The 17,969-nt window shown below is 47.0% G+C and overlaps 1 protein-coding gene across 3 annotated transcripts in view; it reads right to left on the minus strand.

Annotated features, from left to right (window-relative positions):
* Positions 1-17,969, minus strand: part of mob2a (MOB kinase activator 2a) — a 63,821-nt gene that overhangs the window by 27,930 nt on the left and 17,922 nt on the right. The window contains exon 1 of one of the 3 annotated variants that reach the window (XM_071539680.1): positions 10,571-10,813. The exons of 1 other annotated variant lie outside the window; for it this stretch is intronic. In XM_071539680.1, coding sequence (XP_071395781.1) covers positions 10,571-10,608 — 38 coding nt within the window. In that variant the 5' untranslated portion in view covers positions 10,609-10,813. Of the gene's footprint in view, positions 1-6,768; positions 7,234-10,570; positions 10,814-17,969 lie in introns of those variants that run through there. One more of the 3 variants, XM_071539678.1, reaches the window with a different exon arrangement.

Below are 17,969 nucleotides of genomic sequence, written 5' to 3' on the forward strand. Positions count from 1 at the left end.
AATCAGGAGGAGAAAGAAAACGTGCTGCGTTTGTGTTTGGCGGAGGGTGAAGACACAACACAAGCGGTGTTGTTGAATAAGACGCGGTCACGTGTTTCCATGTCACAGCCACAACAGCGGAAAGGAAGGGGAGGACAGGGGAGGGGAAGCTCGGAGACAAAGAGAAAGAGGAGCCATGTTATGGAAATTCCTGGACAAAGCCACACATGTATGTTTCCCTCCTTGAGGGCATTGTTGGGATGACGGCGAGACCACAGTGAAGCCCGGCCCTTCATCGGAGAAGACTGGCATGGAGGAAACATTAGAGCGTGTCCTCTCCCTCTGCCAGCCAGCTGAGGGAGAGGAGACAGACACACAGACACACACTCCCATGCAAGGACAGGCACGCACACACTGTTTTTACACATCCTCACCGACATACGGTCCCAAACAAAAAGCATGCCCTCTGTTCCACAGATGGTTTGTCAATGAGCGAGGGAAGGAAGTGGGCGGAGGCAGCTGCTGCCGGTGTCAGAATGAGAAAATAAAAGAGAGATGGATAGAAAGGAGACACAAGGGAGGTCAAATCAATAGACGCCCTTGCAGCAGGGAAAGGGGGATGTGTGTCCTTTCACAACCTCCACTGCTGTACAACGTTTGGCTCGGTTCACTGCCGAGCAGTGATGCCCATGTGTCCCTTCACCCTCTATAGATGTGTAATATGCTGTGTTAAATGATGAGCTATGGTGAGAACAATATAATATGATCCTTTTATGAGCAGATGAGATCAGCGGCTCTTACAGTAACACCGGGCACGTGAGTATGTATGCGTGTGTGTGTGCGTGTCTACCTCGCCAAGGGATTCAGGTGTAAACAAGCCTCCGATTGGCTGGCAGCAGAGGAGTAACTGGCTCCCACCTGGGAAGGCAGATGAGCTTATGCAGTGACATCATCTCTCCCAGAGGGGGGGTGGGACGGTTGCGAGTGCAGCACACACATCTGTCTGCTACACACAAGACTTTAACTAGCTCAGTCTTCACACAAAACATGTCTAGATTACAAACACATAACTAGCCGGCAGAAAGCAGAAGAGCTCTGCTGATACAAAAGAAGGTATTTAAGGCCGATGGGAGTTTGGCCCGCAGCCCTACAGTGCTGCACATGGACGTAATAAATGTTATGAACGTCACCTCAGAACATGCTGCCGTCAGCACTCAGCAGCATCCCTGCTCTCTCTTCTGCAATATATGCAGCCAGGAGCCTCTTCACCAGAGATCGTCCTGATTAAATATAGCCTCACAAGGAAGGTAGTCTGGTGTGTGTGTGTGTGTCTGTGACTCATGGATCATCTGAATATGACGTAGGAGGTGACCAGCAGTGCTGATAAGGTGCGGGATTTGACAGCCTGTATGTAAGAAAGTTGCCTTCCTGTACTTAAAACTTCCCATTTTTAGTGTCTCCCCTTCACTCTATCCATGGTAACAGTGCCATGTCAGATGGTAGATAATTGAAACAAATGAGGGGGCACAGCTGCCAAAGGCACTGCAGCACAGAGGCAATTACACAGCTATGCAGGCAAGTGTGTGTGTGTGTGTTTGAGTGAGAGAGAGAGACAGAGAGATGGAGAGAGAATGAGAGAGAATGAGGAAGACCAACCTACTCACCACCCTCTCCTCCCCTTAGGTTGCACCAGTCCACCCTTCCCTCCCACTCTCTCGCCTGGGACAAACTCTGCAAACAGGAAGTGAGGCGCCCAGGCACTTCCTGTCTCCCCTGAATTGGGCCTCTTGTTCCCAGAGGCACCAGAGAAGCCGTGGGCTACTGCTGCTGCAACAAACTGCTACACCCAATTCATGACCAAATCTTTTCCTTGCCACCTTTACGGCTCACACAGGCCTGGACCAAGCCTAAAGGCCTGAATTCTGTCTTATTATTTTTCTGCCACTTGACCAACACATATTCCTTACCTAAGGCAATTAAATCCATTATCCACTTGCCAATTGGGCCACCAAGCTATTGTGATTGGTGGCTTAAAAACCTGCTCATAATCTATATCTTTAACATCAGATCAGGCATTAGCAATATGCAGTCCGCTACAGTACAGGCTCTGTGTCCCTCTACTATCCTGTTTGCCCCTTTGCTGTCATTTAGCTGATGATAATACTGAATCAAGACGCTTCACTAACAAAAAGGCCACAAAGACGCTAAGTGCATTTTTATTTGGGCATGTGCGCGAGTGTGTGCGTGTGTGTGCTGACTGTGCGGCTCTAAATGCGGACGTGAGGTTACTGCAAGGCCATCGCTTTCTCCTTCTCCTGAGCCAGCAGCACCCAGCGAGGACTATGCTGCTTCTGAACACACACACACACACACAAACACACACACACAGTGTCTGTGTTATGCAACTGGCTCTGTGTGTGAGGTCTGCCCTCTGCAGTCACTGGAGGGCAGGTGAAAACAGAGAAGGGCAGTCAGTCAAGTCAAGTCTGTCCTCTCACCTGAACTGACCAGAGACTGTCAGTCCAACTCAGTCTGGTGTAACACAAGTCCTGACTGGATCAACCAAAGAATTCAGACACCTTCTCCTTGCACATGGTTGATCTGATCTCTAATATGATAGCGTATAATTGAAATACAAGAGTCTACTACTCATTCATTGCCAACATAGTAAGATTAACCCGCATTACAGCCTAAGCTAAGAAAACAGAGGAGAGGCGGAGCTAGATTCTGAGTGCCATCCAAAGCTGGATATCAGAATAGTTCTTAGGAACTGGTGGAGGGATTCCAAAGAAACACAAAAAGGTGCAAGGCCTTCTTCTGACCTCTAGTCATCTAAATCTATCCAGTTAGCTTGCTGTGTGGTCAGTGAGACAGGTTGACCACTGGGGTGTGTCTATCTGTGCCACAGGGCCCACTGAAGCCTTTCACTTCACTCTGGACTGCATGGCCCTTCTGTCTGGGTGGAGCAGTGTATGATAAACACATGAGTTCAGCTAGGGGCTAATAGACGCAGAAACAAATTATACAGAATAGAGATTCAGCAAATATTGATCCCCCGGCCTCGTAAATTCTACAAATAGAATTTCAACAGACCATCAACTCTTCATTTAAAAATTAAAGGGCTGATATCGCTGTTTAGTCCAACTTCGAGGCATTTTCCTCCGCCCAGTATTATACTATAATCGCTCTATGGCGCAGAGGAGTAGCCACGGGGAATAATACCATCAAATTCCTCCAGTGAGCTTTTAATAGAAATCTATAAAAAAAAAAAAACAGTAATGATTTCATGAGATCTCTATGCTCTAATCATCTCCTTAGCTACAGCACAAACCTTTCGGCTAAACTTTCCTCGAAGAGCTAAAGCATTTCAGCTTGATCCAATTCCGACGTGAGTGACGGGAAGCCGGGCGAGAGGGGAGGGTACTGGGCCGGGTGAGAGGAAAGAGAGCAGCGGTTTCTGGTGGAGAATGGTGTCGTTGTTGAGCTGCGAGTCTCAGCTCTGTGGAACCGGTCAGGCCTGCCAAAGATAGCCTAATGAGAGACACATGGCAAACAGTATGGCCTGCTCTGCTAATACAACACACACACACACACGCACACTCTTGCCTAATGCACAGCATGATGATGATACACTCAGAACTATTTTTCCTCACCACACACTATGAATTTCACCAACTAATCCACTATGAACAAACACACACACATAAGCTTTTGTCATGTGATGGAGCCTCCAGGTTTGAATGTTCCTGCTTTCCGTCAACAAGTCAACAACAATACATCATATTGGTACGGAACTGTTACGCTGCATAACCTTGAGGAAAATTTGATTTTCTGTTTCCCACTGCAGTTGTTTGGAGGGAGGATGATGCAGAGACGATGACCACAAATTCAACTTTTGACCTTTTTGTTAGGAGAAACACACAGAAAAACACAACATTGGCTGAGCTGAATGAGCAATTCAGTGACCAAGGCTTCAACTCCAACAGTGGTGGTTGCTTCAGGACAGTTGTGTAGGAGGAGGGGGCCCTAGCGAACTAATCATGTTTAAGAGAGAATGCATGTGTGTTTGTGTGTGTGTGTGTGTGCACTCTATGTAGCCTACATGTGTAGATCAAGTTAAAGGCATACAAAGCTAACTTCCAATGGTGACACAACAGGCCGACAGCCCAAACCAAAGGTCGAACCTCGAAGCTTGGTTACTGTGTTTGAGCTAAACTTGAATGCAAAATTTATAAGGATGGTCACTTGTAGCGAGGAGAATACCTAACGTCTATTTTCTTGGTTAGAGATTAGCCATGAGAACTTAAAGCCCAAGCCTGCTGTTTTAGAATTACCAAATGGTAAATCCACAGTAAGGATATGTCTGTTTTTAAGTTGCTCTATTAGACCAGCAAATCAGAGACCATACACAGTTAAATCCCCATCTGATGGTTAATCTGTGGACAGACAGAGAGAGATATGGAGCACATGACATTACAACATGCTGACGGTGTCACAACTCATAACATATGTTACACGATATCATCAGCTTTCCATTGCCAAGCAGTCTCTGCAAGGTCAAAGGCTACGGTTACATGCAGAATATTTTATCTTGCCAGATGACGTCCTTCCTATTAAAGATTCCAAATTAATTGTATAAGTGGACACCAGTATTAAGCACCAGATGCTTTTATATTGTATTCCAAACATTGATAGTAGTCTGTTAAAGCGTAAAAGCATCTAATAATCTCCTCTTGACTGGATTATCAAAGATTTATACAACCCCTTTCATACCAAATTCAATTCAATTCAGAACAGAACAGGCTGCTATGTTCCATTCCATTTTTATTCTGACTGGGTTATTATTCTGATTATTAATGTAATATTAGGCTCAATGTCAACACAGCTTATGTATTCTTTGTCTCAGTCCCAACACCACCTAGCCAGGTTTTTGCTGCTGTTCCCTCAGTTCACCTAGCTGCAAAACACTGAGTCATTACTCCAGACTGTACACCAACATAATACAGAGTCCAAGGAAAGAAGGTCCATTTCCACTTATTTTACTTTACGTCACATGTTGAAAGGTTTTTCAATCGCTCCATTCTAAGCAGGATGATCAACATTGGAGTTGACATGGTTTGACTGTGTGTTGGCAGGCAGTTCGTACTCCACACAATGCTACTGTTGAAACACAGGAGCCCAGAGGACGGAGGGCTGGCCCAGGCTGAGGTCAACAGGGACCTGTTCGGATGGGTGTGCCTCACACAAACACACATCAATCAAACCATATAACATCACTGCCAATCCATCCGATTGGCTGACGGCAACGCCAAGGGAGAGGAACTGCTAAAAATAGGCAATAAGGCATCAGTGCTCCGGCTGAGTCCCACCCCTACTCTGATGATAATTGGGGTGGGGGTGGGGGGGCAGAAGAAAAAGCAGAAGAAAACAGAACTCCTTCTGGCACAAGCCCTCCCTTCACAAGGCTTCTGTGTGCCTTCCACCGAGGCCTATACATACACATGTGGAGCCTAACAGATACATATGACATACATACACATACAAAGGGCAGGCTGTTATTCATGCTAAGAGTAGCAATGGAGTGTAAACAAAGTTCTGAATCATAGCAAGTTCTGATGGCCTAATCCAATGCAGCTGTGTGTGTGTGTGTGTGTGTGTGTTATAGCTACAATTTGGCCCTCACCATCAAAACGCTCCTCAGGGAGCTAGAATGTTATATATAGACTTTATACTGCAGTTAAGGCAGGCCCATGCTGGCTAACCCCACGACCACAAGAGAAGGGAACCAGATCCCTTCGGCTCTGACTGCCAGAGTGAGGCTAACCTAAATCATCCACCCATTCTCTCAAGCACAATAGCCAGCTAGATGAACGCCAGTAAGTCAATCAGCTATCAAAACCAACTGGCCGGGCTCCCTAAAACGAGAAGGCTGTGCCAGGTGGTGATATCTGTGGTGACCTGATTAGAAAGCAAATTCTCCGAACCTGGTCGTTCTAACCAGACGAGAGAGCAAAGTCTGAAAGTCTACAGCTCCCAAAAAAAAGGAGAGAAAAAAAACACAGCCCCGCACCCTTGTGCAGGAACACTGTGTCCAAACAAACAGCACCACACAGCCAAGAGGCACGCAGGAGGAGGCGAGGAAAGGTTAGGAGAAATGCATGCCATTTCTCCTCTAACCAGCCTTGGTTCATTCTGGCTGCGTGCCAATCCGCTCCAACCAGCCTTAACCTACTCCCTAACTAACCCTGTAACCAACAACTCCTCACACCCCTCCCCTTTGGTCTGCTGTAGGAGGCTGGATACATGCCATTTCTATCCCTCTGCTCTCAACTCCCTCCCTCCCTCCCTCCCAAAAGTCGAGATACCCGGTGTCTGACTACAGCACAATCTCTGCCTGCTACAGCAGCACTGTCCTCAAATGTCTCCTCCAAACCGCAGCACAATAACAGAGAGCGAGAGAGAGAGAGAGCGAGAGAGAGAGAGAGAGAGAGAGAGAGAGAGAGAGAGAGAGAGAGAGAGAGAGAGAGAGAGAGAGAGAGAGAGAGAGAATCACTGAATAGGTTCAAATCTCAAATCAGGAGGAGGAAGGAGGGGTGGGGGGGTTAGATAGGGAAGTAAGGACAGACCCTAAATTTAAGAGTTAGAGATGAGAGAATAGGGGAATGCTCACAAGTCAACAATTACGACATCAACCACAACAATAACAAAGACGAGAGAGGAGACAGATAGAGGGGAAAAGAGAGAGAGAGAGAGAGAGAGAGAGAGAGAGAGAGCAAGAGAGGTAGCTACCTATAGAAGAAGCAGTCGCAGCACACCAGAACCCCCATCCAGCCGGTGGTGGAGGCAGAGCCGGGGTGACGAGGCTCCGACCCAGCACCCTTCGCCTCCCTTCCGCCGGTCCTCTCCCGCACACTGGGCTACAGGTGTAGTGGGGCAGCAGCTCCCAGCTCCGGCATAGCACCTTGTGTAATCATACGGCTAAGTGGCCCTTGACTTTAACGTGGGTCACGCAAGAGACGCGCGCACAGTTCAGGTCCGCCAAACACACACACACAGACACACTAAGGCTTCCAAAACAAAACAAAAAAATCATTCACAAAACGAGAGTCCGTCCTCTAAGCACGTTCCTCTTTCTCTCTCTCTCTCTCTCCCTTCCAACTAATGCAACTGCCCGCCTCTCTTTTTCACACTCTCGCTCTCTTTCCCTCTCTCTCTCTCTGCCTCTCTCTCTCTCTCTCTCTCTCTGCCTCGCTCTCTCGCTTGCTGGCTCCCACTTGAAAGGCGGGAAGATTAGCTTGGCAAACAGAGCCCCATAAACAAACTGCTGACTGCTGGGCAGCACAGGGTGGACTGCAGGGGAGAGTGAGATGGACGGAGAGACAGAGACACAGAGAGAGAGAGAGGGAGAGCGAGAGAGAGAGGGAGAGTGACAGAGAGAGAGAGAGAAAGACAGAGAGAGAGAGAGGGAGAGAGAGAGAGAGAGAGAGAGGGAGACAGAGAGAGAGGAAGCATTCCCTGGGAGGTAAATGAAATCTCTGCCATCTGTATACATCCTAAACAAGGACTAAACATCCTATCTCCACCCATCAGTCACATACACACTTCTGACTGAGTCTAATCTTTGCTAGAAAGTTAACCAGTGCAGCAAGTTGGCAGCCTCTACACGCCTTCGCTCAATACGTGATATCTAATTGAGTTTTAACAGCAAAAGGCTAATTGTCAACTCTAAAGTAAATATTGAGCAGGGACCAAACACGTGAACACATGTGCAGCACAGCGTCTACACACACACAGACACACACAGACACACACAGACACACACAGACACACACAGACACACACAGACTCTCTCTCTCATGCACACATACATACAAACACTGCTGCCCCAGCTATTCTTCATTCACACATTTGATGCAAAGGTATGGGAGGGGCGAGCGCTGTGGCAAGCCCCCAGGAAGCGAGCCAATCACTGCAGAGCACTTTGGTTGTGGTGTGGGCAAACAGGGTGAAGGACACACAGTGAATTACGGACCTCTTCATATCTCTCTCTCTGTCTCACTCTTCCATGCCCTTCTAATCATTCAATGAGAGCAATCACTTTCTTCTTCTGCCCTCTAATATCCACTTGCCCTTTTCTTTCGCACTCAAATTATTCTTTAAAACAGCAAGACACACCAACACAGCGACAGAAACACACACACACAGACACACTCTCCAGGGACTGCAGTGGCCAGGTAGCGGAGTGTACCAATCCCGAGTGTGTGTGTACGTGTGTGTCGCTGTAATCGAAAGCCGAAGACACCGCTGGACTCGACAGACACCAACACAGGATTAACTGACCATGACGAAGACAAGCCGATGCGGTTAAATAATGACGCTCAATGTCAAACCAACATGCCAACTCCGCTCTGTTCACAGACAACAACTCGCTGCAGCCTGCCAAGAAAAAGAGCGAGAGACAAAGGAAGAGACGGGGGTGGAGGGTGGAGGGTGGAGATGGTGGGTGCACAGAAAACAGAGACGGAGATGACAGTCACCTTCAGGAGTCGGGTGTTACGCAACAACAGCAGGGGGAATGATCTTATTCCGTTAACAACTTATCAAAGCTCTCCTCAACAGTGAGGCGGAGCTGACAGTAACCAGAGCCAGTAGCTATTTTGACCGAACCCAGCTCTACGCAGCCTCAGACATCACCGCAGGACAACACTGTACTTCCTCTCTCTCCCTCCCTCCTCCCTTCTTTCTGCCTCTGTTCTGTTCTTTATGGGATGAAAGATGAGAAAGAGGAGCTGCAGCAGCAGTTTTACATCCAATGATGTCATCTCTCCTCCTCCTCCTCCTCCTCCCTGACGGTCTGTCACTAGAGGCTGCAGCTAGCAAGCCTCCTCTTTCACCGTTTAATCACCTCATCGCTCTTACCTGTACACACACACACAATGCACACTTGCACGGAAGCACACACGTGACACGAACCCTCACATAAACAAATCGGAAGAGGAGGTGGGAGCACACACTCCAATTTTCTTGCTTTCTTCTCTATATCACACACACACTTCCTACGTGAATACGCAGGGGAGGGAGTGCACGGTGCTAACGTCGTTCTCACATTTGCGCCCGTGTGATGGAGTGGGTGTGTGCTCAGCACTCATTAGTTCCCTTTGTGTTTCAGTACCTAATAGTCAGGATGTGGGTTTTGTGTGTGTGCATGTGCGTGTTTACAACGGAAGGGCCTGCGCCCGATAACAAGGCCAGGGGGAAAGGAGTGCCAGAGGAGAAGTGAAGGAAGGGAAACTGCCATTACATGAACAGTCACTTTCAACAAATAAACGAGTATGTGTGTGTGCCTGTGTGTTTGCCTGTGTGTTTGTGTGTGTGTATGTGTGTATGTGCTTCCTCAAGGCTTTATCAAAGAATCCAGATGAACAATAAAGCAAGACATCCGGCATAACCGTTGTACCCTGAGCTGCATTCAAGTGTTCAAACTGCCGTGTGTTTTGGTTGGTAGATGGAAGAGAGGAGACAAAGAAAGTATTTTTCTTAAACTTGTGACTTGGAGAGATAACACAATGAAGGGAGAGAGAGAGAGAGACCGAACCACTGGGCAGGGAAAGACCCAACTCGTGATCGGGTTTAGAAACGCCTGGACATGAATAGAGCCTGTTGCAGTCATGTCAACGGAAAATGGGTTAGGGGGAAAGAGGCAGGCACACATAGCGCACATCATTCACACAGCTACACACCAACACACACACACACAAAGTTGCTAGGTGATGGGACCACAGGGAGGGGTATTTCTGTGGAGAGAGAGAGAGAGAGAGAGAGAGAGAGAGAGAGAGAGAGAGAGAGAGAGAGAGAGAGAGAGAGAGAGAGAGAGGATCGTTTCGATCTTTTCCTCAATGGAAGAGAGAAAACAAAAGAAAGAGAGAGACCACCCCCTCAAAGCGAGACAGACAGGTTTCTCCCGATCCAGCCTCGCAGACTAAGTTACACGTGGACACCACAAAGGAAGAATCAGGGCACCCTGACAAGGAATTGACATCATCATCCATCTCTAATCAGCCTTAAGCACCAGTTCTTAACAGCCACATTTTACTTGCAGCCTATTGTCAAAACAATGAAAAGAGAAAGCTATACAGATTCCTGTAAAATACTGCAAAGCTGGAGTTTCATAAAACCAAACTGATTATTGACCACTGTCCTTATCATAACCACATTTTATATCAAAGATGAGCCAAGTTTCCTCAATATCCCTTACAAAGAGTAGTTTTTTTAGGGTACTGTTATGTATTCACGTTGTAGAAGGATACAAACAAAACTGTAAGTCCTTCTACAGATACTATAATGACACTACAGAAAACAATCGCACAATACATCACTATATATATATATATAAACTCACTATCGAGTACCACAGACACACTGCAAGTCCCTATGGGAATATCATAGGAACATAAAGAGTGATTTTACGTTAGGGATATAACAAACGTGCCGTCCCCCCACCACCACCTCCTCTTCCTCTCCCTCCTCCTCCTCTCCATATGGAAAACACATTAATAAGTTAGCGCTGCGCATCTCCACAGCAGCCCCTTACCTATTTAACGTATAGGAGCCGTTCCTTTTAAACCTCATCCTGGACGACAGGAAGCGGATAAAGAAATCCAGAATTGACGGCGTTTCAGCTTTTCGTTGCACCCCGAAAAAGCCCCACCGTGTTACTGAGCGGCTGCAGGAACAACAGCAAGGCGGAACAATACGGAGTTGCCTCTTGCAGACCTTTTACTCTTTTACACCTTTCTCTCTGTCTATCGCTTCTTCACAGACCTCCTCCTCCTCCTCCTGTTCCCCCCTTTAGTTTCCGTGGGGCAGGGTTTACAAGTCCGGTGGGGAAGAGGAAGGGGGGGGGGAGGAGATAGGTTTGCAGGCGTTTCGATAAAAACAAAAAGAAAAGCTCGTCTGGTTATTTGGCGAGCGCTACATGAATTTACTCCAGTGCAACTTGGAAACAATATACTGTGAACGCGGAGTGTGGTTGTGGCGGGGGCGGCTTTGTGTCCGCAGCCCGCTGACGCAAAACGCGGCGTTTTTACTCTCCAAAAAACACGCCGACGAAACTTGAACCTGTCTTCCAGTATAGTCACATCTACACCCGACTGTCACACCGCACTCCGGCGACTTGAAACCGAATTGAAGATATGTTAAAAGCATAAAAAAAATTACTCCAGCCGCCGGTCCCTTTATGGGAAATGATTCGTATTATTGATGCGAGCCTGCTCCTTTCTCCCCATTCACGGTCCTGTGGAGGCTCTCGTGTTTCACGAGCGTTTCCTATCTGAGGAGCTATATAAATGTATTTATATTCCTCTATAGGCTGCACGGAGCACAGGCTCCACCACCCCAGCCCAGCACTTGTCAACGCCTGAAGGGTGAGACAGATTTGAGGCTAAGAATAGGGCTGAGGAGCCATTAATGCCGTTTAAATCCAAAGCAGCCTTCCCATGTGTGTGTCTTTCTAATGGACACACAATCACACACAGACAGAGAGAGAGGGAGAGAGAGAGAGAGCAAGAAGTCAGTTTATATTTCATGATACAGGAAGCTGGTAAACCCACCTAAACTCAAGTTTACCCACTTTTTAAAAAAATTTGTGGAACAGAATTTATGCATTTTTTAGGGCTAGCATAAACCTTTATTAGATAAATTCATAGTATACAATACACCAAGTATCAACCTGATTAGTTTGTTTTAGCAAGCTAGGTCTTATTGGAGAAAAATATGTGCTTTTCTGAAATTAAAATCGATTACAATTTATTATACTGGTGATTGTTTGTCTTATGATGATGACAGACTGGAGGTCATAGTTTTCCCACCTTATTATCTACCGCTGTATCACCAATGTCTGAACAGGTGCTGCTATGAGGACAGTGACCCTGTGGCAGTGATCAAAAAATAAGTGTGTGGACACACTGGCTGGCTAGAAGCACTATCCATGCTATGCAGCATTTCAAACATCCTCTCTGATGAACAGTGTGAAGAGGCAATGAGTTGTAGGAATGTTAAAATGTGGGAACAAAGACAGGCGGGATAACTTGAAGCGACACCCGGCTGACACCGAGGTGACATTGGAATGACTTTACAATGATAAAGAGAGATGTTTATCGCTGCACCCGACCAGCTCCCTCCACCCAGCCTCTATGTGTCTGCATCATCCCCCCGGGGAAGGAAGCTCGCCGCCCCTGCCGGCTGATCTTCACCAGTGGTTGCAGGGACAGTTATGTGTGTACAGTAGCTACAGATGAGGCTGTGTGCAGTGAGGGTGAGCCAAAGGTCTTGTTTTGCCAATACATTTGGATTGTAGGCTAAAAATGGATAAAAGATGGTTTAGTAATGTCAGTACAGACATTACCAGTTGGGAGGGGCAGAGAGAGAAAGAGAGAGTGGGAGTAGGTTGAGGAGGAGGAGGCCAGACCATAGGGGTTGAAAAATGGAAATAATTTATGTGCTGGGAGTGCAGGGTATCAGAAAGTCAAATTTAAGAGTTTAATTTTTGGCATTTTTGCCTCTATTAGGCTGCTCGCAGTAGAGAGAGACAGGAAGCATTGGGAGACAGAGCCAAGCCCAGGGTGTTGTTTATGGTTACATGGTATGTGTCTTAGCAACCTGAGCCACCAGGATGCATCAAATTTAAGATTCTTTTTAATCCTACCTGGAATTGAATTTAATGCCGATTTAAAAACCAAAAGAAAAAGGAAACAAAGCTAGTGAAGCTGTTGAACATACCTAATGAAAGTTCTAAAACTATAAATGGCCAGGACACCAGTAAATTAATTGTTATGGGACATGAAGCCCAACTGTGTTTAGAAAAGCAGATACAATGTGTATTGTACCACTAACCCTGTTCTGTATTAATCTGAGAGTGGACATGCAGCTCAAAGAAACCTTTTATTCCACGGTAATTAAATAAGACCTATATTAAATTTGTGGGCATGTTTTGAGGGATTACGGCAGTGAGAAACATAAAATGCTGAATCAATGCAAGCAGTGGGTTTAGGAGCATTCCAGGTTAGCATTACATCATGGGAGTGCGGTGCAGTGCAGTGCAGCGTGTGTGTGTGTGTGTGTGTGTGTGTGTGTGTGTGAGTGTATGTGTGATCCCTCTAGTCCTGCAGAGCACTCAGGGCTGGTTTCAGTGGCTCCAGGGTCGTTTATTACGGTAAGAGCAGCCTGGCACCAGAACTGCTGATCAATCAATCGCTGTTTCTGCTGCTGCTACAGTCAGACACTGCAAAGTTACACGGCAGCCAGGAGGAGAGGAGGAGGAGGGAGGCCGGAGGGAAGAGGGAAGAAGAGGATGAGGGGTCGTGCAGGGAGGATGGGGGGGGGAGTCTGAGATCGAAAACAGAAGACAAGAGGATTCTGGGAGGGATTGAGCGACGCTAGGAGGAGAGAAAGGGAAGACGGCGGAAGGAAACAAGGGTGAGGATGAACAATGCAGACCACAGGGACAATTAGCCGGTGTTTTATTACTGCAGTTGAAAACAACCCCCCTCCTCCTCCTCCATCCATTCAGTTACAATCCATCTCTCTTCCCTGCACTTATTCATCCCTCCCGCCTTAACTGCTCTTGATTTTATTGCTCCCTTTGCAGTCCTTTCATTAATCCATCCCTTCATTAGGCTAATTCAAGCTTTCTCCCTGCTTTTGCAATCCTCATTTCTATTCATGCCTTTCCTCACAAGTCTCCCCCCACCCCCCCGCTGTCCATCCAGCCCTTTCCCTCCCTACATTCCCCTTCCTGGTGGGTATTGCGTAACCACGATGGTGAGCTTTGTGTGTGTGTGTGTATGCATACTGATAGTCTTAAAAAACGCCAGTAACTATTTTGTCTTCATCCTGATCCCCCGCCAGCACTCTTCTTCTGTTCCTCATCCACAGCCACAGGGAGGAACTTGAAGAACGTCTCTTATGGCGAAGCTACTCTTCAGCCTCACATCTCTTCTGTGACAGATTTTAGTTTCCACAGACACCCAGCTGAGAACAAAATAAAAAAAAAATCAAAAGCATAAATCTTTCTTTCTCTCCCTCCATCTCTTGTTCCCTCATTCCTAGTGACAGCTCTGGGCTGGGGGGCCTCACGGGGAGAGGGAGGCTTCCAGAAAACTGACTGCGGCACACTGTGGAATAGCCTCCTCCACTCCTACACAGGCTTTCCAGGAATACACTGCACAGAGCCAATGTTGGACCGCAACACACACACACACACATTATTGTGGCCAGAGCAGCTTGAGTGACTGTAAGAGAAGAGATGCCAGCTCTAGAGAGACCATGTTACTGTACGTGCCAGCAGCATAGAGGTGATACTGACAGAAAACACACACTCTCTCTCTCTCTCTCTCTCTCACACACACACACACTGACTCCTGTAATGCCAAAAAAGATTAATCTTATGAAACGTCTCATGTGTGCATTACGCAATTTAATGTGCATAGGGTCTTCTAGCCAAGCTCCAAGAACCTACTGTTTCTCTCTCTCTCACACATACACACACACTGGCGTGTACAGTCTAAATATGTTTCAACACACATGAACAAACACACACACACACTAAGCACAGTTCCAGCAGTGTATGTGAGCTGGGGCCAGGCCAAGGGGTGCAGTATGAAAGGGCCTATAGACGGCCAGGCAGGCAGACGCCAGGAGTCAGTCAGTCTGTCTGTGTGTCTGTCTTTAACATACAGCCTGGCCTATACTGAGAGGACACTGCCATAACTCCCCTTTATAGCTGCCTGAGTGGATCTGTCTCTCTGCCTGTCCTGTCCAGTCAGTCTAGTTCCCCTGCCTGTCTGTCCCTCCGTCACTGGAGACGCAGCAAGATACACCAGTTGCAGAAACTGGGATAGAGCCAGGACCGATTGTCCGGTTCCAATAATACTGTCCGATGCTGGCCTCTCAGTACATAGGAACTCAGAGGAATGCCTGTGCAATAACAGAGAACATGGAAGTGGTGTTGATATTTTCCTCACATGCCTCTCAGTCGCCCCCCCAAGGCAATGTTATGCCTGCGTGTCCTTGGGGCCTACGGCCAAATCAGTATTATCTTTCGATACGGCCACATTTTCCACCTGATGGAGGAAATGAAACGCAACCTAACCCAGACGCTGATCATTCCTCAGGCATTTCTAGGATGCAAAGCACAGAGCCTGGCGTGTGACAAACATCAGAGGAGAAGTAAACCCCGCGTGGCTGAAGTCATCTGGCAAGAGCCGGCTGCATTGTTGTTTCGTGTGCATCTCAGGCAAGTGCATCTAATGCCTTCCAGCTGACGAGTCACAGTAAAGAAGAGCATCATGCTGGGGATGGTGGGACTGTGGTGCCACCTACTGTTGACAAAAGATAACACAGAAAAAAAAACACAAGGACGAGTATCCCTGCTTTCTCATTGTTTCTCTCAGGCTGCCGAGCTAAGTGAGCTGTGCTGGAGGTGAAGGCCAGTGATGAAAGAAAAGCAGCAGGCGGGCAAGGGAACCTGCGGGTGGAGGTGTCGGCAGTCACTGATGTCCCGCTGACTGGTATGCAGTCTGGAATTGCTGGCATGCGAATAAAGGTTTTGCGCCCATAATGAAAGGAAGGAGGCGAGGACAGGAGATGAAAAAAAGATGAAAAAGGCAAGGGAAGGAAGGACAGGAGAGCAGTGCTACTGATGCCGCACTGACATCTGGTATTGCTGGTATGTGAAAGGAGCTGAGGGGATATGATGAATGGAGGGAGGCGAGGAGGCACAGGGTTTCCTGGATGTTGTGGAGTTTTAGGGCGTAACAAATCATCGGGGTCAGTTCATGGCAAGGGTGGGGGAAGTTACCGGCTCTCTATACTTGTGGATTTATTTTATATGCCTTTGGAAAAAACAAATTAAATATTAAAGACCCCATGAAATGGCATCTTTACTTCCTTGATTTGATGCATTTCCAGTTGAAACAGGATGTTGGGATGGGACATCATGCAGTGAGGGATCATTCACAAGTCTAAACCAATGGAAGGGTTGCAGAAGGGCACGACTGTTAAAAAATCTGATGGTTTCATTGGTTAGAAATGTATATTTACGCCTACTAGTGCAGCCCCCCCCCCCCCTATACAAAGGGAGATTCTCCAGGATACTGAGCCTCAGCAGGGAGAAGAGCAGAGCTATTGATCTTGCTGGCCGCCCCTGGCTGGTGGTGGACTGTTATTGCCGGTTTAATGATACGGTCATGTGATACTGGATTGGAAAGAGCCGACAGAGCCCAGTGCACCCTGGGAAGGCCCGCAAGCCGCGATTACGCAACAGCAAGATCTGATTTCACGCTCAACGGATCTCTCTCTTCATCCCCTTCCTCTTTTCCCCCCTTTCTATCCCACCATCTGTGGCTCCCCCTACTCATTCTACCTTTCTCTACATTTCTCATTCTGCCACCTTGGAGTATCTCCCTCTGTTTCCTCCATCTCTTATCACACAAACAGACAGAACTGAGTACACACCCCTCTCTCGGAAAAAGGTCTACTCATATGACCTGCTAAAATCAATATGCTTGACCAAACAAAGTTACCTAACTGCTGACAGGTAAGCATTTTTCCCCCCAGCAGCATGTTCCTGCACAGTGGACGGTTATGAGGCGAACTGGAGATGTGCTGCCCCCTTGTGTCATCAAGAGACATGACATCCAAGTTCGGTACACAACAAAACTCTGTGAGTATCAAACCTTCCTGTAGTCAAGCTAATGCATTTGGTTAACACATCAACAGAATAGACCCTTCTTCATCATCATCACTTTGGTCCATGGAGTCCTGGGTACTGCAATATTTTCTCCATCAAACTGAGGCAAACTGGATGTTTCATGCATCCACACAGAATACTGAGTGCGTGTGTTAGATGAAGAGCATTGAGCGTAGGCTGGGGTTAACAAAGTAAAGCAGTGGCAACAAACTCCAGCTCAGACATGAAGAAAGGAGAAAAAAACACGAGTGCCTGGCAGGCTGGTTGAACCGGACGGCCAAGGAGGGTCGACGCCACAGAAGGTTGGAGAGACCTACAGGCTCGGGCAGACACACATTGACACAGAGACAGGAGGGGTGGGGATAATGGGGATACAATTCAATGCTGTGATGCTCTGCTCTTTGACAGTGTATCACAGGGTTCCCACAATACTTGAACACCAAATACAAACACTATTCAATGCATTTCAAGGTCTTGTTTGATGAAATTCAAGGACTCAAAAGAGCCATGTTTTGGGGTAAGACATGGTCAAAATTAGACATCATAGAGGCGTCATGTTTTACTCATGTTGGTGTCAAGTTAGGAAATCAAATCAAGGCCAAACTGCTGCTATATCAATGCACATCATAGGGTTTTCCTCAGGATGTCAAGTGTTGATCCTAGGACAGAGAGGTCAAGAGAGCTGAGGAATATTGATGAATTTGGGTGCTATGTTTTAATGAAAAAAATCAATCAGGTCATCCAGTCAGTTTCAAAAACTTCTAAGGCTTTATTGTATTTTTCTCAAATCCACAAATTTTCAATGCCAGTGGGAAGCCTGGTATCAATATATTGATGGTATTGTGATATTTGTCTTTCAAGGCTTTCAATCAAAGTGTTATGAATAATATAAATGCTAAATGATAAGTGATATATGGTATTGGTATTGCACAGTAGGTAAGTGGTAATATGATATAAGTAGTCAACATCTACGGCACAGTGGTAGTGCAGTGATGAGTGTAATAACAGTACAACAGTTCAACAACTGTACAATAACTACAGTGTCTTGTGGTTAGAGGTTTGCCCAAAAATTCTCCATTGACTCTCACTTCAACACATCAACCCAGTCTGATGTCTCTCTGTATTGCTTTACCACTGAGTCCCCATTCATTGTCAATGCCGCCCCCTAGCGGCACAAAGTTAATGTTACAATGTGACTAACGAACGAACAAACAAACAAACGGACGGAGACCAATCCATAGTC

The sequence above is a fragment of the Centroberyx affinis genome, unplaced genomic scaffold (assembly GCF_046629955.1).
Source record: "Centroberyx affinis isolate AG114_WGS23_722 - 3 ecotype Tasmania unplaced genomic scaffold, CSIRO-AGI_Caff_v1 ptg003487l_1, whole genome shotgun sequence".
In the NCBI taxonomy this organism is placed as follows: domain Eukaryota; kingdom Metazoa; phylum Chordata; class Actinopteri; order Beryciformes; family Berycidae; genus Centroberyx; species Centroberyx affinis.